The sequence below is a fragment of the Drosophila mauritiana genome, chromosome 2R (assembly GCF_004382145.1).
Source record: "Drosophila mauritiana strain mau12 chromosome 2R, ASM438214v1, whole genome shotgun sequence".
Classification (NCBI taxonomy): domain Eukaryota; kingdom Metazoa; phylum Arthropoda; class Insecta; order Diptera; family Drosophilidae; genus Drosophila; species Drosophila mauritiana.
The window spans coordinates 3,374,024-3,396,481 of NC_046668.1; the positions used below are offsets into that span (position 1 = coordinate 3,374,024).

A 22,458-nucleotide genomic window follows, 5' to 3' on the forward strand; every position below is an offset into this window, starting at 1 on the left:
GGAGAATGCTATAGTCGAGTTCCACGACAATCAGATACCCGTTACTCAGCTAGTTTGAATGCGAACGAGAAATTTAATCATTTTTCTGGGTTATCAATATGTATTGGGGAATGAAATGAGAATAAAGTTTTTTAGCAATTTGATCAAAACATTTTGCAAAATTGTGGGCGTGGCAGTTTTTGGCGGTTTTACGGCTTTAAAGTGGGCGCGGCACAAAGTGTTTTGGCAAATCGATAGAAATTTATAAGACTAATAAAAATATAAAACAATATCGCAAATTTTTTTAAAAATGAAGGCGTGGCACATTTAGGGCGTTAGAGTGGGCGTTTCTTATTCAATTTCTTATACTTCTGTGTTATTTTTTTTAAATACTGCGGTAGCATCAGATCTATGGTCTAAGGAATTTTATGATCATTGCATGACCAAAACCTATTAATTTCGCAAGTCCGTCCGATTTTTCAGTATGGATCACCTGTTTGTTCGATCACCTGTCCACATAATATCTGTGGTGAAGTTAATAGTGCCAACTTGATTAGTCGGATAATCTTCTCTGTTCCAATCACTTGCTCTGCTGTCGGCGTGTTTTGATGCCTCATTAAGCTATCGGTAGGTTGTCTGGCTGGTTCAGGTGGGGGTGACAGTCTTTATTCCTCGGAAGAGGTTTGTGCAGCTTGTAACTCTGCTACCTTCTTCTGCAGGGTAGTAATTTGTGCGCTCATATCCAACTGTCTCTCTTATCTATTTCACCAAATTCATAAATTATTGTACCCGTCTGTCGCTAGTATCTGATCGTTCTTCTGAACTTGCCTGGTATTGCAGAAGAATACTAGAGCAATACCTAGGAGTCCCTAGTGGTAGGGCTATCCCTCAAGCTGCATCATCCATTGTGGCGTCAATTTTGTATGTCAGATTTCCTGTCTCCTTGGCTGGCTTTCTAAGTTCTCGAGACTCTCTATATCAAGTGTATTATATAGTCGATGGGTGCTTCCCGCGGTCTCTCTTCGAGGCTCTGCCCTTGAGACCGTGATCAAGTGAGTCTTCCGGTGGTTTGAATAATACTTTTTTTTTCGCCCCTTTCATTTGGGTATTGCCTTATGGAGTACAGTCGTTGTTGCATGGATGTTCCCATTTATTGCATTAACTTGGCTGATGACATCATTGAGTTTTTGGAGGGATTTGTGTGCTGAGTCAAATGCTAAGTCCATTAGAATCTGCTAGTTCTTGTGCCTCGCCAAGTTCAAGACATTCAAGTCAGATTTGTCCGGTGATCCCGCAACCCATTTTCAGGCCGATCCTAGCCAATCGATGGACCCAGGTAGTCGAGTGATCGGAAACTTTCGTTCCCTCGCTGCCTATCTTTTAGTTTAGTTTTCTGTATTGCTCCTAGGTCGATGACGTAAACCAGTTTGAACACGGCATTGGTCCCCAAAACTTTGCATTTGGATCCCAAATCAAAACTTAAAGACGTAGTTCTGGATACTCTTATAATTCAAATTATAAATAAAATGTACTTGAAATTGTAAATGCTTAAAATTAAATGGTTACTTTTTTTAATCTAGATGCTTCCGTTGGTTGTTTTGTTTTGCCGATTTTGGAGTTTAGAAGTTAAAAAAGAATGAGATGGATCAAGATAAAATTTTTCTTTTTGTTTCTGGGGTCTTTTTTTTATTTTTGTGTATGAAAGAGTTGAGTTGTATCTCTAGGATTTTGTTCTTAAATTACTAATTTTGTGTGTATTGGTGTAATTTTGGGATTGAATGTGAGTCGTGAAACGTTTATGAGACATTATAAATTATTTCTGAATAGTCAATAAGATTAAATTCTTCCTTCACGCAACGAGATAATTCAGTTGGTGTTGAATGTGCCCTTTCAACTTGTCCGTTCGAGGTACTGAAACTGGGAAGGTGAAGTTTGCTTCATTATCAGTCATAATTACTTTGGCGTGTAGAATTAGTTGAAGTAATTTTGAATACGCGTTAATGGATCTTACGAAAATAAGATTTTGCGAGTAATAAATATCGAGGTGTAAATTTTCTGCTTCTTTAGTTGGAAAGGAGCTTGTTTGTCATTTTCGTCTATTCCTCTATGAGCTCGACTATGGTATGTGTTTCTTCTGTTGTAATAGCGTTATCTTCATTATCATAGTAATAGCTTAGTAAAAAGAAATTTGTTAGTATAATTATTTTGCAATGGGGAATTCACCGTTATGTTTGGTGGCAGATATTCTCTTAATATTCCTACTACATTTTCTGGTGTGTCTTATCAAACACTCTCAATGACTTATTTATACCTCCCCATTCTTAATATCAGTTGTTGCTGAAACTGATTTTTAGATTATGAATATTTTCTTTGTCGGAAAACTCAACGACGGCGTGTTCAGGATTTATGGATCCCAAACTATTAGTTTTTTGTTGACCGATAATTCCACGTCGGCGTGCTCAGGATTCTTTGATCCCAGGCTATATAAGCTTCCTTCACCCATTACCGTTTCGGTTTCAAATACTTATTGTTCATCAGCGTATTTTTTTATAATATATTCTTTTTATGGAAGATCATTTTATTCCCCAATTAAACACAAATAGTTTTTTTTTTAGCTCCAATATTAATATTCCTAAATAGATTGTATCCAATTAACAAGTCGGATTATAAACCTTCTATTTCATAAAATAGATGTTTTGTTTCAAATATTGTTAATATATGGAAATTTTCTATAATTGAGTATCCATGAACTGTAAGTTAAGTTATAAGTTGGTAATTCGTTTTTATTTTCATGAATTCCCTTTTTGAATATTTTTAGTTTTTTTCCGTATGTTCTGGTTATATGAGGCATTCCCCTGTAAGGTTCAAGAAAACGCATTTGAAGCTGAAAGCCAGTAGGTTTCACTGGCTTATCAACTCACGCTCTCCACTAAGTTTGGACCACAAGGTGCTGGTATATCATACAACAAAGTTCTAAAACCAATTTGGACATATGCCTACTATGGGCCAATGCCATGCAACAGCAACATTGAAATAATACAACAAGCACAATCAAAAATCCTGTAAACAATAACTGGTGCGACTTGGTACATCCGGAACGCGAACATCCACCAGGACCTACGGATTCCAGTTGTAAAAACTGAAATTGTCCAGCAGAAGACTAAATAACTAAAGCGACTTGCAACGCATCCAAATCAGTTGGTCAAATCACTTATAGAAATGAATAATCACACCCGCCTACAACGTAACGATTCACCTTCCCAGGTGCCAAGACCTAGGGCCATTTAGTATATATTTATAATTAAGTGAGTAGATTAAGATTTGTAAACTTCTTGTTAGTCTCTATATACCCAGAGAAGATTATATAAAATATCACCACCCCTTAAAAAAATACCATATCTTGTTTTTAATTTAATAATTTCTTTTAAAGATTTAATATTATTTTCTGCTCACGATACTTTCCGTTGGAATCTTCCTTCCGTTTAGTTGTCCTGATTATTATCTGTTTGGGTCTTCCTTCAATTTTTTGTATTTAGTTGTAGCGAGGGATTGCCCTCAGCTCTTCCATCCTTCTTGGTGTTGATTTTTTTATTTTTTGAATATTTTTGGTCATAGATTTGTATTAAGTATTCAGTCCAACTAACTACGGAGTGAGGGAATGTATCGGGAACCCATCTGTCAGCAACCTTTTGAAATATAATTAAATACAAAAGCTGAGTCAGCATGCCAGTATTAAGTGTCATACACTGAGCCAACTGTTCTAGTACGTTGGCTCGTGCTAACTACTCCCTTCAAGATTGAGGCCGCCCTCGGCCGATCCCAATTCAGCGAGCAATCCATTGACTTGGATCGCAGATATCCTTACTCCGATGTAACGTAGACAGACAATGCCGATACAAATCATTACACAGCAAACCGCTTCTGCGATTAAAATTATCCGACGCGATTTGTCCACATCCATTTCCTCCCCGAACTCCTTAATAAACTCTAGGTGGCGGAGATATTTAGAGATGTTGAGCTTGCGACCCCTGGAGCTCTAATCTGGGCCACGTCGTGGTTAATAACCGTGACTGTGGCTGGCCGGTCATTGACAATGATAATTCCCTCATCTTCATGGTTAAGCGGGTCTAGGTCACTCGGCTGTGATTCGCAATGCGCCAACGCGCCTGCGTGCAATTCTCTAGGGCATACGCTTTCTGTTGAAAGTTGACAGAAGGTTGCTCCTGGCGTCGGGGTGCAGTTCCTAATGCTACGTACCCCTCCGCCGCATTTTGCTACTTTATTGTCGCTTATTCTTAGCATGACTCCTTTGCGGGAAACCGGGAAAATTGTTACCTTCTTACAGGCAAATTTAATTCTAGGAAATTTAATGATAATATGTATCATGTTAGCGGACTATAATACTTTCACGGACATAAGATCCCCTATAGGCGTATCTGTGGGCTCTTTCTGCCAAACCGAATTTAAGTCTGCATGATCTAGTATGTTCGGACTAAAAATATTGTTTTTTGCCTGTGTTACAACCAGCATTAAATTTTGTAATTCCATAATCAACATCCTATTCCTAGCCCGCAGAGCCTCATACAAATGGCCTGTGCCAATTTGCGTATTTCTTTGTGTTTGTAAAATTTGATTAACTGGTTAATTGGTTGATTCGACTCTGAATTTTCGTATTAATTTGAATCTGCCTATTGTTTGCCTGAGTGAACTGTCATTCCGTGAACCTGGTTTGTTACATATTGCCGGCATCCGGCTTTCCCGCTACTGCCTTTAGCATTGAGCGCAGATAATCTAGGCTCCTTGAAATCCTCTGGTGGACACTTATCGAATCCAACGTGTCACCATCTACAGAGGTGACTACTCTTAGAATCGACTTTATTGGTTCTCGAATTAAGGAGCTTTTACGGACTGTTGACTGCACAGACTGCAATGGTGAAGTCGGAAAAGAAGCGCGATATTTGGTTTTGGGTGCAGGTAAATAGCCGCTTGACTTTCTCGATAATATGTTCTTAGAGCAATAAATATTTGATTTTATGGGGTCTACCGCGTAATGAAAATTGAGACAGATCACAGACAATCTGAAATACATTTCTCTGTAGGGTATTATTTCGGATGGACGCAGTCAGGGCTCAGGAAATTATTGATGACTACTAGTCATTGTTACTTTATAAGTAAGAGTTTCCAAGGCACAAATTCAAAACGTGGGTATGTCTTTCTTCTCGACGGTTCCATAGCTTCTCTAGCTACGCTAAGCTGTTGATCAGTTCTTTTAGACCCTTGGACAGCGCACTAAGTGTGCATCATTTTATTACATAGCCAACAAGTAGCCAACAAATTTTAGGCTGCTCAGGTTTTATAAAATTGTGAAAACGAATGAATGAAGAATGAAGAAGGCCATTAATATGACTAACGGTTTCTTGTTTTTTATTCTGAGTTATTGTTCTGTAAGCCGTGCTTTATAATTTTAATTTTAATTGTTCTTTGTAGCGTGGGGTTTATTTCCGAGATGTTTTTTTTTTTGCTTTCCAAAGACAGTGTCCCCGACCTGAAAAGTTCTGACACATCTTGACTTATTAATTGTTCTTAATTGTATTTCTTGTGCTCTGTCAATTTTTTCTCCTCTGCAAATTCTGGCGGCATTGCATAAATATTATGCCGATAGGCTTTTAATTAGTGACTGTGGCTAAATAATGCACATTGTCATAATTTGTAAGTTCTTGGTCAACATCCTCAACAGCTGCTGTTGCCACTTGTTCATACGTATTTTCATCTGACTTCTCTAAATGGTTCATTCTTTGATGATTCCTGACAGTGCCACTATTTGGTCTTTTTGTTATACGTTCATAGTCAATTTGTGCCTGAATAGGCCTTGGGTTATGTTGTTGTTGCTGTTGAGTTGGCCAAACATTTTGAAGTTGGGGTAAGTTAACCTGGTTCAGAATTGGATCTTTCCTAAGTTGGTTTGATCGAATGGTTGTCATAGATACGTCAGTATCAAACAGCTGAGTCTGTGCCTGGACTGGTATTTGACCTGTTTGTCTGTCAAAACTGGGCACAAACTGGCGTTTGCTGAAATATGGGTTATTGCCTTACATATTAGTGCTTCTATCCCTATTAGAATTTTTTCCAGCTTCGGAACTTTGTCCTGAAAGTTTTTTGAGTGGTTCGGAGCGAATTGAAAACGTGACTTGACTCAACCTCCTGTGCTAGAGCAGGTGCTGTTGATAAGTCGTTGGCTCCTTTGGCAAAAAAGATATCATTCAATGACATTTTTGTTACTGTTATAAATACACGTAACGCGCCAGTCCTATACATTTCATTGAGTGGCATCGCCAAGGGCTCATCACACGTCATTATAGTCTAGTTAACTTACATCTCGCAATTGATAATCGTGAAACTGTTCATCGTTCCCGATGTCTTGGTCAGCTATGTTATGTGTTATAATCTAACTTTTGTTGCAGATAGACAGATGTCTGCATACGTTTTTGTCCGCTGACTTCTTTAAAACTTTTACTCGGCACTCTTAGTTGTTGAGGGGGTAGCCAGGGGGTTGTGTTTTTAATTCGATGATGAGAGCTTCTCACAAAGTTAACCACTCCTTGTGAAATCGTATTGTAATCCGATGGCTCAAAAAATTAAGGTATAACTGGATCGTGCAGGTTAAATTTTGATTTCGTTGTTAAAGGACTACGGATTTACTAGGACTGTCTTTTTGGTATCCTACCGACTGTTCCAATCAAATATTTAGGTAGTTCATTCTATAAAAAAAAAAATATAATATTAATCATATTTTTTTATTAGCTTTTTGATGTTGATTATACCAGAGCTATTCAAGAACTGACTATAAAAATTATTCTTATGTCCTAGCAAACCTCAAAGATCTACAAAGCTTTATATGTTTGCTTATCGATATCTCAAGATTTTTGTTTCTTTACTATGAGTATCTTGAAGAGTGGAGCTTTTTGAAAGATCGCTTTAAGTATTTCATATGGCGATATGATTCATCAAATTAATTAATGTAATGTATTAATGTATTAAAAAAGTTAGAATTGAGAAAGTCAAGATCACATATAATAGGACAAAGTCTATTATATTCAGAAAAAAATTCTCTCTGTGAAATGATTTAAGATTAGGGGTAAGAAGTTTTAGTGAATCTGATTGGCCAACAAATAAAGACTATTCCAACCATTGTTCTACAGTTAGCTAGGGATAGTAAACTAATTGCAAATATTCTACTACAATAAGGAGTTAATATAAGGGTTGCATTCCAATTAATGTGCCCCTCAGCAAACAGTATGAAGTTTTTTTGGACCGCTCCAACGCGGTCCGAATTCACTACTACAAACGGGTGATGAATACTCAAGATCATCAAATTCTTCCAAGCAATTCCAAGCACTCCCTGGCCTTATTGCCAATAGTCCAAATATGGTCTGAAAATTTAAGTTTAGGGTCCAGAAGAACACCAAGATTATCCACCCGTGTTATTCTGTCCAAAGAGCACCACATTAGAGTGCAAGTCGTGTGCATTGGGTCGACACGACAAAATGATGCATAATTTAACATCGTCTGCGTACATAAGTAGGGTCCAATGTTTTATTACTAAGGGGATGTCGTGAATAAATAAGCTAAAAAGGAGCGGACCAAGGTAGCTCCCTTGTGGGACACCGGATGTGCCTAGGAGAGTACAAGAAAGAGAACTTTTAAAGAGGACCGTTGCGTCCTGCCATCCAGATACCATAAAATCAAATTTTGAAAATCAACAGGAAAACCTAATAAATTAAGTTTCCTTACTAGAAGAGAATGATTAAACGGAGTCAAATAATTCCGGTAATTTTTCCAGTTCGATTCACTGTTCGTACGTGAAATTGCAAGGGAAATTTTCAAAATATAATAGGTGATCCCGACGCTGCGGATAATAGGCTTAAACTTAATTTATTACAGGAATTCGTGGTATAACAAGAATTGTTGATAGGTGTCTCCGCCTAGGATTCGGTCTTTCCAGCATGTCCTTTCATTTAAAAAGAGAGCATCAATAGGGTCAGAGATAAAATAGAACTGTACTGATGACCCTGGTCTCTAGTGATCTAGCTTATGCTCTGCGATGATCCAGATTAGTCTCCTTGTTCCTAGCGAACTGAAATCTTTTATGCTGGACTAGAGCTTCTGGTCTAATCCGGCGATTCACTGGATAGGCTTAATGTTCCCACCTAGGACTAGACATTTGTACTGGCCATTTGACACTCAGTTATAGTCGAATTGTATTTTCTTTGTAGCAATTTGTCTGACTTAACGAGCGAGTCCCACCACTCTATGTGTGCATCTCTACCTCCCTTACGTTTTTATAAACACACACTTTTCCACAAAACACACTTAGAAATTTTTTAAACTTAAACATTTTTGAATTGTGAAATTATATAACAAATTATGTACTCTGTCATTACTTTCATAGATATGTTGACGAACTTCTCTATTGGTCGGGTCGCAGAATGATATTAGACGAATACTTGCAAGGAGATTTAACTCCTAGAAGGTTACCTTCTTCTTGGGTAACAACTCAGAAGTATGTTTTTCAATCAGATGATGGAAGTCTAGCAGTCTTGGATACAACCACAAACTTAGTAAAAGTATTGGTAACTAATCACACTCTTCGTCAACTAAATGTTCGAAGATATTTATGCTCCAACGATCTAAAATATGTTTTATTCACGCATAATGTAAAAAAAGTAAGTGTTCTTCTAAACAATACTCTTTAATAATAAACAAACTCTTTTTGCAGAATTTTCAGAAGTCATTTACGGCATTTTATACAATTTATGATGTAAACAATGATCATCACACGCCAGTAAAATTAAAAGACACATTGAAGGTACAAAGAACACGTCTTCAGTATGCATCTTGGCTTGGCAATACGACTGCAATAATATTTGTAGTGAAAAATGATATTTTTATTCGACAATCGCCATTAGTGGAGGAAGATATAAGAATAACCTCTTCTGGACATGAAAACCATATATATAATGGTGTTCCTGATTGGCTTTACCAAGGTATATTATATTATTCAACTGATATCTCGAAATCATATTATACAGGGGTGATTCGTAAATAGCTTCAGCCCTAAAAACCCCCTTGCGGTGCTCTCGACTAATTATTTATTTATTTGTTTCAGGCTGTTTCGATGTTGATTATAATTTACAAATTCATAAATTATGATAGCTCAAAAACTTTGAAATTTATAAAACCATAATAATGTATGTGCCAATAAATACTTCTGTGAGTTTTGCGAGTAACCACTCAGCCAATATGAAAGAATTTGTGAAATTGTTTAAATATTATTCGACTTGTAGATAAATTGATTTTGCTTAGTTAAATATTTACGAAACACCCTTATGTATATAAATAATATTAAGATCTAATTTCGTTCTAAAAAGATTTATATATATATAACTTTAAGATCAGCAGAGTGTCAGAATGGATATAATGTGTATAATATTACTCTTATAGCATGGTCTACAGTGATTTTAAGTTAGGAGAACGTAACTTCAATTTGAACTACTTTGAAAAGAAAAGCTAAGTGGAATACCCAAGTCGGTACTATTTTTGGTACCGATTCAATACGTTTCTAAGAAACTCCGAGTTTCGGACTTCAAGCTGTGATCCATACTGCAGAATCAAACGGAATAGCAAAATAAGGTTTTAGTTGTATAAGGAACATGAAATTCCCTTGACTGTAGTAACCCGGAGCGCCAAGTAGGCTGATTTAATAGCTGCCAAGGTCATAAAGGTGTTGCTGGAATTCCACGTATCCCATATAAATAATACAAAATTGCTAAGTGAGAAAAATAACAAAAAGTAGCGAACAAAGCTAGCCTTGTGGCACACCGAATATGACTAAGGTTAGTGAATATGACCGTGCTGACATGGTGATATAATTGACCTAAAAAGGTGCTGCAAATGAAGAGTGATAACATTTTCAAAAAGCTTAGGGAAAGCCGGAAATTTAGAGATTCTTCTGTAATTCTTTGCATTCAATTTGCTACCTTTTTATTGAGAGGAATCACAAAGAACTCCTTCCATATATGAGGGAACTCTGAGATTCCAGAGATAAGGTAAACAGTTTCAGTAGGGGCTTGCACAAGGCTTCCCCACAGAATCTGAGCACACATCCAGGGATTCCTTCGAAACATGGCAAATAGACAGGCTTAACACGCTGAAGATCGTAAGGCAGTGAGCTTTCGTTTGGAGTGGGACAACATGTTAAATTCGAGTTTCCTACTGCGTAAGAGTATGTCTGTTTGGAATGAGAGCAAGCCGTCTATAAAGTCAGTGCTATAGTGGAAATAATATTTGAGTTTTCTTTTGTGGTCCACGGAGGTAGCCAGGCATATAAAAATCACCTATAACTAAAAATTGGTCCCTTTCGGACCTCTGTAAAGTTGGAAATTCGACTGTGCTTTCTGGTGTGGTGAAGTCTATCGCATTTTTAAGTTTTAATTCTGTATTATACAGGGAGGCTTGTCAGTAATTAGTTCAAATTTGCTTGAAATTCAAAGTAAATTCAAGGTAAGATTGCCCTTTGTCCATGCCGGGTATTTTGCTGCAAAATTATCCAGCTTTCTTTTGCAGATTTTCCATTTCTGCAATAAGTTCACACGAAACATTCGCTCTTTCTCCAATAAGTAACTTTCATTAATTTCGTGAATGCCCACAATTAAATTTGAATATAGCATTCAGTTTTTCAAGACCTAGACATTGTGTGCGACACACATCTAGAAGGGTCGCATTGCTTATTGAGTGGTTGCTACCTAAAAATTTAATTTCTGCGAAAAGTCGCAGGTAAAGACTATACAACACACCCAACAAATTTCAATAAATTTTTGAAACTATTCAAAGTTTAAATTTTATTTTGAAAGTTCCACGAGGATATCACTAATGGCACTGACAACGTCATTAAAACAATTTTTTAAAAGCACATTTTCGGAAAAAATCAGGTCTAATTATTAGTGACAGCTTAATTGTTTCTTGGTTCTTTTGTAACATCTATTTGCTACAGTTTTGCTTACGATTATATATTGACTTAGCCGGGCGTGAAATTGGAACGGATGCGGTTGTATGGGTGTAGAGGGGTTTTTGGCGAAGGCCGCCAAGGGTGAATGCCGAGGTGGTAACTCAGTATTTGTCGAGGGGGCTTCGGCGTAGCACTGTAGAGGGTAACTGCTGAAGCGGTATCTAACTAACAAGTTAATACATAGTTCGCTATATTAAGAAAACCACAAAAATGTCGACTGGGAACCATTCTCAGCTATTTTCAAAATCAATTTTATCAACTATGAGAAGTGCTCCGTAAATCGTTTCAAGCTCAAAACTCGGGAAAACTCCTTTCGCTGTGCTCCACCCAAATAACTGACTCGTTAAAACCGTTAAAAGGGTTTACTAGATTCGTTGAAAAGTATGTAACGGCAGAAGGAAGCGTTTCCGACCAAATAAATCATATACATATGTTCTTGATCAGGATCAAGATCTAGCCATGTCCTTCTGTCCGTGTAAACGTCGATATCTCAGGAACTATTAAAGCTAGAAATGTTGAGATTCAGAATACAGATTCTAGAGACAAAGACGAAGCGCAAATTTTTGTGGACCCATGTTGTCACGCCCACTCTAACGCCCTAAAACCACCACAAAACTGCCCACAGTTTTGAACAACCGGTTACGATCACATATGTATTTGAGTTTAAATCTAATTTTCGTATCCAGATTGCTTACATTTATTTATTTTCTCGCCAACATTTCAAACATTTTCATTAGCCATTATTGAGCTAAAAATCTTTTTAATTAGCTATTGTTTAAAAATGAATGTGTTTTGTTGTGCGTGCTCAAGGTTTCCGCAATTGGGTTATCCCATTGTACTACTGTTGTCCATCTTTCATAAAATATGAGATTAAGTAAGACTGTTGACGGCGAGGCTAGCCCACCCGGGTTGTAGGTGCGAGAAATATTTGATAGTAAGACTCGCTTCTTGAGAAACAGATCCTGGGTTCCATTGAATTCCAAGGATTTTGACTTCTTCTTCTTCTTTTGATCTCCATTTTCGTAATTTAAATAGCAGTTAGCTCATTCTTTAACAGCAAAAGTTATTCAATCGAATCGCATCCTGTAGGGATATCGTCGACCTATTGGAACGTCGTCGGCGGCGTCCCATTCTGAAAGGGGTACATCGTCCTCTGAGCGCGGTTATGTGTCCGCAAAATGTTACTCGGTGGGATCACTGGCGTCTAATAAAAACCTGGCTAGGCTGAATATTGTCCATCTCGATAAATGACTGAACCATAGTGTCAAGATCCACATGATGAATAAACGCAGAAAAAACGCAGTTCTGATCTGTTTCTTCAATATTTATTTGGACTTTATTTTAGTTGGACTTCGGAGAAGGGGATGCATTGAGGTTGCATTGAGAACAAAATTTTGAATGAAGCGGCGAATTTTAAATTTATCTACGATGCTTATACTGACGATGTAAACAAGTTACCGTTTACTGATCATCGAAAAGTAATAGGAAAGCTCAGAATCTACATGTGAACAGATACATGTGACAATGTGCATATAAAATGTAATAGGAACTCATAGAACTTAACGAATGCTTCAAAGGAAAACAGATTGTCTTGTTCGCAATAAAGTATTTTTGCGCAAATAAAATACGTTTTACGATAGGTAGAATTGAATTAATTGCAGAGCGAACAACAGAACTCAGCGACAAAAGTGCAGGCGAGAGAGTACAAGAGAGAGCTCACGTGCTGCTGGCGTCTGCGAGACCCGACATACCTCCCCCCGTTGAAAACGTGTCTTTTAACAGTATTCCTAAGGGGCAGAGGACGCAGCTCATTTACTTCGGTACGCTGATTGGGTGATTGGGTTTTACTGACTCCAACGAAGATCTTTCCAGCTAACCAAAACTCGAAGAAGGACAACAGAGGTTGAAAGCGAGGCACGTGTGTGGAGGATTACCTATATGATAAGAGGATTTTCGACAAACTTTCAGTACTGGCTTCTGGCAATGTAGTCCGCCACAAAAGCTTTTCTTGACCGAAGCACAGCGTTCGAATATACTAGCGCCAATCAGTAGGTCTATCTGGGTCCGCGAGCTGAAGATTTTTGGGTATGTTCCAGATGCAAATGTCAATTTCTAAGCAGGGTAGACTTTCAATAATATTACCGGCATTAACTGCAGTTAAGTCGCTCGAGTAGCTAGTTTTTCAAGATCGCATTGAAATGTTTACTGACTATAATAGCCTATTCCGGTAACGCAATTCAATTAAAAAAATAAGTTAAACACAAAAATCAAGATAACGATAGCCTACAATTATTTAATAATAATATGGTTGAACATTGCGTTTAGTTTGTGTCGGATGTGGAGAGCTTCATTACTCTACTCCTTGCACGACAAAAAGGGATCCCAGAACCAACAAGAGAGAATGCTGTAGTCGAGTTCCCCGACTATCAGCTATCAGCGACTCAGCTAGTGTGAATTTGAACTCAAAGTTTCCTTATTTTTCGGGGATATCGATAGATATTGGGGAACAAAATCCGAAAAAATGTATACAAAGTGTAGGCGTTAGCGTGGAGTGGGAGTAGCAAAAAGTTTTTTGGAAAATCGATAGAAATTGACAAGACTAATAAAAATATGAAACAATTTCGAAAAATGGTTCAAAAATGAGGGCTTGGCAGTTTTAAGGCGTTCGAGTGGGCATGGTAAATTTTTTTTTGCAAATCGATAGAAAAAAAAAGACTAATAAAAAAAAGACTAATATGAAAAAAATTTCGACAAATGGTTTAAAAGTGTGGGCGTCGCAGATTTTTGCGGCTTGTGGGCGTTAAATTGGGCGTGGCAACCTGCGCTGCGTCTTTGTGTCTAGATCTAGAGTCTACTTTTCAAGTATTGAAATTTCAAAATTTGTTTGTCTAGTACAAAGAAATTTTAAATTTTATATAAAAGGCGGCTCAACAGAAGGCATCCGAGGGATCTCATTTCACGATCTCCTTTGACAAGAGTCAGCAGAAGCTGACGTTTATCTTAAATCCTATTTGTTATATGTGATTGTTATGTAATTGTAGTAAAATTACTGTAAACTTGAAAAAGCTAACTATAGTTAGCCGGCGCGCCCAAATGAGCTGAATTAATAGAAAAGAAGGACAAAAGGGGGCTCCACGATTTCCTCGTATGCCTTAAATAATAAATTTATAAAAAAAAAAAAAACTTTGTGGTATATATATATTGTGGTATATTTTTGTGCCAAAAAACTTTTTTCACGCATAAATATCTGTTATGGTATAATAAACATCAAAAAATCTAATAAATAAAAAATATAGCTACGCAATTTTTTTAATATTAATATCTAATTTATACCAAATTTACGATTTTTAACGATAACTAACACTTAAAAAACACTTTGTTTGTCGTTTTAGAAGAAATTTTTGAAGCTCCAGAGGCTATTTGGACTTCGTCTGATGGAACACATTTTATGTACGCACTATTTAATGACACCAATGTTGGAATGATGACATACCCGTGGTTATCGTCTGGAGCTTTATTCTCTGGAAGTGGGATGTTTTCTGGAAGTATTTTTCCCGAAACAAAAATGGTTAGATTTCCAACTCCAGGAACCACTAATCCCGAAGTGGAGTTGTGGGCTGTTGACATAACTAATCTGAGCGACATTCAAAAATTTAATATTAAACCTCCTGCCACTATTTATGGACAGTAAGACATCCAATATCTAAGAGTTAATATGCATTTCATATTTCTTGATTTATATACTAGAGACTATTACCTCACATCAGCAGGTTGGATATCTGATAGCAATTGTCAAGTATCGGTAGTGTATATGGGAAGATCTCAAAATTACAGTGTTATTTCATTGTGTTCTAAAGTAGAAGACTGGAAATGCTTGGAAGTAAGTTCTATTATCTTTAAAAAAAAATTAACAAATTAAAGTTTAAATTATATTAAGGTTCACTCTGAACGTGCACCAGAAGATGAATGGTTGGATATCTTTCCCCACCCAGTATTTTCTTCAGACGGTAGCAGTTTCTTATTTCTGGCGAATATTCAGGAGTCAGAAAACTACCAATTTACACATATTAAACATGTAATGATATCACAGCGAAGAATTTCTGTTATTTCTCATGGGCGATATGAAGTAAGTAACTCTTGAAATTTTTGAATATAATAGTTGTACGGTACGTGGACCAATACTGTTTGTCTTCTAGACAGCTTACGTTTTCAAAAACATTGAACAGTTACAAAAAGTCTATAAAACTATTTTAAAATCAATAAAAATCTATTTTCTTATTTAAATAAGTCTGTGATCCACAAATTTTTTTCTTTCTATTTATTATTAATAACTGTTGAGCTAATAAGCTTATTTATAAGTTTTTTTTTGCGCAATGAAAATACGAGTTTTATTTAGCGATTTCGAAAGAATATGATTTATTGATTTTAGCGAACGAGATCCTGCATCGATACGATATGTAACAACGAATAAATAATGAGCGACTTAATTGCAGAGCGAACAGCATAACGCTAAGCCAAAGGTGTAGGTGCGAGAGTACAAGAGAGAGAACGCGAAAGGGAAGAGCATAGATGCTCACGCAGCTGATCTGCATAGATAACGATGATATTGCTGCACAGCTGAGGTGCAGTAAAGTTGAACTGTGTCTCCAAAGTTGGCATATTTACAAATAACAAAAATAACAAAGGCGGCTGTGAGACCCGTTACTAACTATATATAAACAAGTTTAAAATATAATAACTAACTAAAATAAAAGAGTAACTAGCTACTGTGGCCATCGACTCGACCAATTATAGTAATGTTATATTTGGTGTATAAAATTAAATTTGTTTAAGAAAGATAATTGTAGGTTTGAATTTGATGTTAGGTTAACTAAACTTAAAACTTTTATAATTGTTCTAGGGTTATGATAATGTCAGCCTCTATCTAATATATGTTTGGGTGATAGTTCGTCCCCGCAGTGAAGACAGTTTGGCCTATTTTCGCCGTTGATTATGTGCTTATGTACACTGCGCGTCATCCGTTTCTTCTTATGTTTTGTATTTTGCCATTGCGCGAAAATCTATGCATTTTATTGTTTTTGGTTCACTGATATCCCCTCTCTCTTTGAGGATAAAAAAGAGGTCCTCAGAAGAACCGTAATTTTTTTTTTTTTTTTTTTTCGCACGGGTCCCACGGCCACACCTCCCGCCCAACCGACCGAGGGGCGCTGCCGTGTATCGTACGGCTCGATTCGCGAGAAGATATAGACGCGATATAAAAAATAGAATAGGAACGAGGAAATGAATATAATGAGGAATAACTATGTTAAATATTAGTGTTAGTAGGATCTAATTATGTAATAGAAAAGATAAAATCGATTGTTTTAATAGCGGCAGAGAGTCAAGATTACAGATAATAGGATAAAGTCTATTATAGTCAGAACATAAAACTCTGTAAGGGTCATGCAACTCATAATTAGATCTACAATGATTTAAGATAAGGGGTATATAGTTTCTAGTGAATCTACTTGGAACCGAGAAGTTAAGCCGACTAATCAAGTCGGGACTCTCAACATCCCCACGAATAAGTTTACAAATAAAAACTGTTCCAAGCATAGTTGTACGGTTAGCTAGGGATGGTAAATTAATTAAAAGTAGTCTACTGGAATAAGGGGGTAATATATGGTTTGCATCCCAATTTAGGCGCCGCAAGGCAAAAAGTAAGAAGTTTTTTTGGACCGATTCAATGCGGTCCGAGTGGACTGCGTATTGTGGACTCCAAACAGGTGATCCGTACTCGAGAATCGGACGGACTAACGAAATAAATAAGGTCTTAGTCAAGTAAGGGTCATCAAATTCCTTAGACCACCTTTTTATAAAACCAAGCACACCCCTGGCCTTATTGACAATAGACGAAATATGGTCAGAAAATTTTAGTTTTGGGTCCAGAAGAACACCAAGATCATCAACTCGTGTTATTCTGTCCAGAGAGCATCTTTTTAATTCTGCTTTGTTTTATTTTCGGCGAAAAATTGAACACGTATTTTGCATCATCAGATTAGCGCCTCCCAATGAAGCTTTGAATATCTTCCAAAATGTTTCATGTTCTTAAATTGAAGTTTTCTTTAATTTTGCGAGAAAAAAAAATGGGAAGAGGAACGCTGTTATCCTTGCAGGAAAAATACGAAATCATCGCAAAACTATAGACAATTTTATTAAAAACAAGTAAACTTATGGAAAAAACTATAAAGGTGGCAATAACATTGTCTTTAGACCGGGAGATCGCAGATCCATACGTCGAATACCTTGCAATTCCCACGACTCCTTTGAAAAAAGCACGACTGAGTTTTGCTTGAGCTCATATGACCTGGTCTAAGGAGTGGCATTATGTTGTATTTTCGGACGAGAAGAAATTTATCTGGAGGAACCAGACGGGTATAGTCATTACTATCAGGATTTGCGTAAAGAGGAACACATTTTGGATCGCTTTCACAGTCGGGTTGGAGGTGTCATGGTGCAATATCCTATTATGGTCCCTGTGAATTACAGTTTTCAACACCAAAAATGAACGGGAAAGATTATAATTGTGTATTAAAAACTGCATTTCCCTAATTTAAAAACGTTTTTGGAAATCTAGAATGGCATTTTTAGCACGACAATGCCCCAATCCACACTGCACGTTCGGTAAAAACATGGATTTAAAGTGAGAATGTAAAAGTTCTGGAATGGCCACCGTATTCCCAGGACCTTAATACAATAGAAAACGTGTGGGGATGGTTGACTGGGAAGGTATAGGAGGGTGGTGGAATTTAAATTTTTAAAATTTTGTTCGAAATGAATCGAAAAATCTTAAGTTATTGTAGGTGGCTCTATCCTGATGACCCAGTTTTGACTTACCCATTTATGGATTGTTTTCCTTTTTTTTTTTTTTTTTTTGGAAAGCTCTTGCTTAAACAGTTTTCTAAATAGCTCACATCAACAATTTTTGCTCAAAAGGCGCCAACCTGGTGGCGCGCAGTGTATGTGTGAGATTTGTGGGGTTAAGTTTTTAAACGATTAAGGATGGCGCATTCTATCTGCTGCACGACACAGGTAAATTTATATTTTTTCGTCAGGGCTGAATTGTTTATACCAGTGGCCAAAAACCAATTTTTCAAAAGTCCGTAATGAAGTTAAGAAGTTTTGATATCGTCATTATGTTAGTATAAGTATAACAGAAAGGGAATAGTGATTCTATGTCTAATGTAAGATCAATAGACGTAAAAGTGATGTGAGTGGAATGATGGGTAGCAGGGCCGTAATTGAGGATAGTTAAGACTGATTTGTTTATGACTTCTTCAATTTGATGCCCTCTAGAATAACTCCAATACTCCCAAATTGGACTGACTCATTGAAATCGCCAACATATACAATACGCTTGTTAGTAAGAACTTCGTTACCTAAAACAAATGGAGATGGAGGTATGTATGTATTAAAAATGCCGATATTGGTGTTAGGACATTTAGTGTTAGGATTTCAATTCCTTAAGTGCGTGTACTGCCATTTAATGTTATGGGCCTGTATGTACCGCCATCAATTCTCAAACTGTTATTTGTTTACATGCCTTTGGACTTTGGAGACACAGTTCAACCAAAGATTACTTAAAGAAAATGGGTCTAAATATTTTAAAATTTTACATGTTACTATTAGCCGTGAAAAGAAGATCCAATCTGACCCCGCTAGTTTTATAATAATAACTACATTATTTTCGTTTATTATTAACTTTAAACTCCGAACGCCTTCGAACTCTCGCCTAAAGTGCAGTGAGCAATGAATATAAATGCTCAAATGGGAAAACAGCCAGTCTAGTTGACCTACAGCTCCTATAACTTGTAATATCTTCCAGTATAACCCTATATGCAAGTTATCCAACCCGAAAATATAGCACTCTACCCAAAATTATAAACAAATTTCAAATTCCAATCTCGGCAGCATTTCCTTTGTCCTTGTTTTTGTCGCCAACACTTAGCCACCCGATAAATAACCAAACTTAAAGTAAACACAACTTTCACTTGCATCAGCCAGCAAATTTCAATTTCACAATACAGAGTAATAATTTCAGGATAAAGCTTTTATCCTAAACATAATTGAAAGTTCAAAAAGTTTCGAATGAAAAACTTCTGGCCGAGGTTGATTGGATCAGAATTAAGAATTAGAAGATCAGTCTAAATCGGGACGAGATCTTGAACAGCTTCAAATCAAAGATAAGCTATTGATAAAGAGTCTTGTAATAGTATAATCGAAAAAGTCTATCTCCGAATAAAAATTAAATATACAAAAATAAAAATTATTTTTTTAAATAATTAAATAGTAACAATTTTAATAGGCGCCCAACGTGGGGCTGTGCACTTTAAAAGTTTTAAAAAATATTAACAAAAATAAGTTAAATATAAAACAACAACAACTCACATTTAGTGGAAAATTTAAAACATCAACTTTAATCTAACGACATCTAACAACTGTGACAGTGATCGTGGAAAAACTTAATTGGAAATTAATTAATGTAATGAGGGCAATCCCAAAATTGAAGGAAGATCCAAACAGATAATAATCAGGACAATTAAACTGAATGAAGACCCCAACAGTAAGTAATCAGGACCACTAAACGGAAGGAAGAGTGCAACGAAAAGTATCGTGAGCAGAAAATATATATAAAATATAATAAAATAATATTAAGTCTTTAAAAAAAATTGTTTAATAATACAAGATCAGATATAGAAATTACTATAAATATTACAATTAAATGTTACAATATCAATTAAAGAAAACAATCTGGAAAATATAATAAATGGTTTTGAACATTTAAATTTAAGAATGGCAACCGGAGGTTCTGCACCAAACTGTTTTGCGGGCAGTTAGAAATGATGGCAGAAATGAAGTGGAGGAATATAAAATCCAAACAATTGACCCAACTATAAAATGCGAAACTACCCTAGAAGTAGTTTAAAACTTACCACAGTTCACAGATTAAATAACCCAATAAGTAGACTGGAGAGAAGCGGCAGAAATTACCATTTTATCGCTTTAACAATTCTACGTAATAAATTCATGGGAGCAGCAGACTTGCCAAATTCTCTGGCAAAGTGTCAGGAACTAGAGTCTAACAATTTCGAGCATGTAGGTATTATAAACTTAGGAATTAAAATAAAAATCAGGGAAACAACCTAATCCAGTAGATTCCAGACAGAATAATAATACATCGCATAGAATGAATAATAATTTGAATAATATTCAGAATAATAATTGGCCGCCAAACGGGAACTTTGGACCAAATAATAATTGGAATTCAAATAACAATTCTAAGGTACAACCCCCACCAGAACCAATGCAGGTAGATAGTTCCATAAGGTATGAAAATCGTCCGAATAATAACTACTATCGTCAGAGTAATAATTATAAAAGGGGGTAAATAATAACAGACAGAATTATAATAATTTTTTGCAAAGAAATAATTTTAATCTGGATACCGAGCACAAAAACTGAACCTCAAACCAAAGACAGACTAGAAATACAAGATGCGTAACGCCATTCAATTTTTTGGCACGCGATTTTTTGGCTGTGGCTCTAGAGGTGGCTCCAGGCTCTCTCGAGTTTTTGTTCGAGAGAGAAAGAGCGGAGAGCGCTACAGCAAACAGCTCTTTTCTACGCATACAGTGATATCAGACAACTGTATGTGTGCACACGTATGCTCATGCATTGTAAATTTGACAAAATATGCCCTTCACCTTAGAAGTCTTTAAATCTATATTATTTTTTATCAATTGGCACCATGCGAAAAATTCTTGTTTTGCATTGCCTTAACGTTATTATTATTTAAATAAAGCTTAGAAATAGTAATAATCGAATCTATGTACATAATATACCAAAATAAATTTCGAAAATGACTTTATATTAGAATACTTGTCATTAGGGTATTCAGCTTGCGACGTGAGAAAAATTAATAAGGCAGTGATTGTTGAGTGCTTGTGTCCGCACTTCGTGCCTCCAGATATGACTTTTGCAAGTTTTAACATTTTTATTTATTTTATTAATTTTTATTTTCTACTACGTATTATTATTTTTTATGAATTATTATTATTAAATATTATTATTTTTAATATTTATTAATAAAATTATTATATTTTATGAAATTAAAAAATAATTATTATTTTTATGAAGTATTTATTTCTCAATGCAATGTCTTCTTTTTGGAAAATTTATGTTTCAAATTACAGTAGTTATAATAATTTCCTTTGTATTATCTTTAATTATTTGGTATACTTATTAATTCATTTGGCTTAATATGATGTATGTAAATGAACAATTTTTATTATTTAAAATGCGCATTATATTCAGCTTTCAGTTAATTTTTTTTTTGTCTTTTCCAATTTGATATTCTTAAAAAGCGCGCAATTTCATCATATTGCTACGAAATTGGCCACAACTCCAAATATGTAAACTCGTTTCTTGGATCAGAATTGATTTCGGTCCGAAAATCGTATTCTAGCACAACACGCACACATATACGCGTTCTCGTTTCTTGTTTTTACGCACACAAGCAAGCAAATTCTATTTTTAGATTTCTTACGCTCTCAGCGTAAGCGAGCGGAAAGAGAGCAAATTTGGCCTTCACCAAAGAAGTGGCTGCATAGTGCCAAACCAATGTATGGCCGTTACGCATCTTGTTATTCTAGTATCTTTGCTCAAACCCTATTAAAAAGGGAAGCAATTGGGACCGCAAGTCAACCACCCGAGAAAGGAATGAGAATAAATAACATTGATGAAGATCTTTTTTTGATCAGAAGTCTACAGAGGAATGACTCATATAACAAGAACAGAAATAAAAAAACAACTAACAATATTAGTTAATAATATTAGTTAGAGCCACAACTATCTTGCTATATCCAAAAGGGAATTTATGAAAATGTAAAAGAATATGAGGAAAAAACTATTTGTGTTTAATTCGGGAATATAATGATCTTCCATAAAAAGAATATATTATAAAAAAATACGCTGATGAACAATAAGTATTTGAAACCGAAACGGTAATGGGTGAAGGAAGCTTATATAGCCTGGGATCAAAGAATCCTGAGCACGCCGACGTGGAATTATCGGTCAACAAAAAACTAATAGTTTGGGATCCATAAATCCTGAACACGCCGTCGTTGAGTTTTCCGACAAAGAAAATATTCATAATCTAAAAATCAGTTTCAGCAACAACTGATATTAACAATGGGGAGGTATAAATAAGTCATTGAGAGTTTTTGATAAGACACGACATATAATCGAATATGACACACCAGAAAATTTAGTAGGAATATTAAGAGAATATCTACCACCAAACATACCGGTAGGAATTCATTGCACTTTAGAAGATCTTTATCATATTCAATTACCTTTAAAAAATAATTATACTA

General features: G+C 35.9%; 1 protein-coding gene across 6 annotated transcripts in view; it reads left to right on the forward strand.

Annotated features, from left to right (window-relative positions):
• The window catches only part of LOC117137015 (dipeptidyl peptidase 4), a 128,009-nt gene that overhangs the window by 51,915 nt on the left and 53,636 nt on the right, over positions 1-22,458 (forward strand). For 4 of the 6 annotated variants that reach the window (XM_033298212.1, XM_033298207.1, XM_033298210.1 and 1 more), the window contains 5 exons: positions 8,429-8,702; positions 8,756-9,023; positions 14,437-14,731; positions 14,792-14,924; positions 14,982-15,170. In XM_033298212.1, the coding sequence (XP_033154103.1) occupies positions 8,429-8,702; positions 8,756-9,023; positions 14,437-14,731; positions 14,792-14,924; positions 14,982-15,170 (1,159 nt within the window). Of the gene's footprint in view, positions 1-8,428; positions 8,703-8,755; positions 9,024-14,436; positions 14,732-14,791; positions 14,925-14,981; positions 15,171-22,458 lie in introns of those variants that run through there. The other 2 variants (XM_033298209.1, XM_033298211.1) reach the window with 2 other exon arrangements.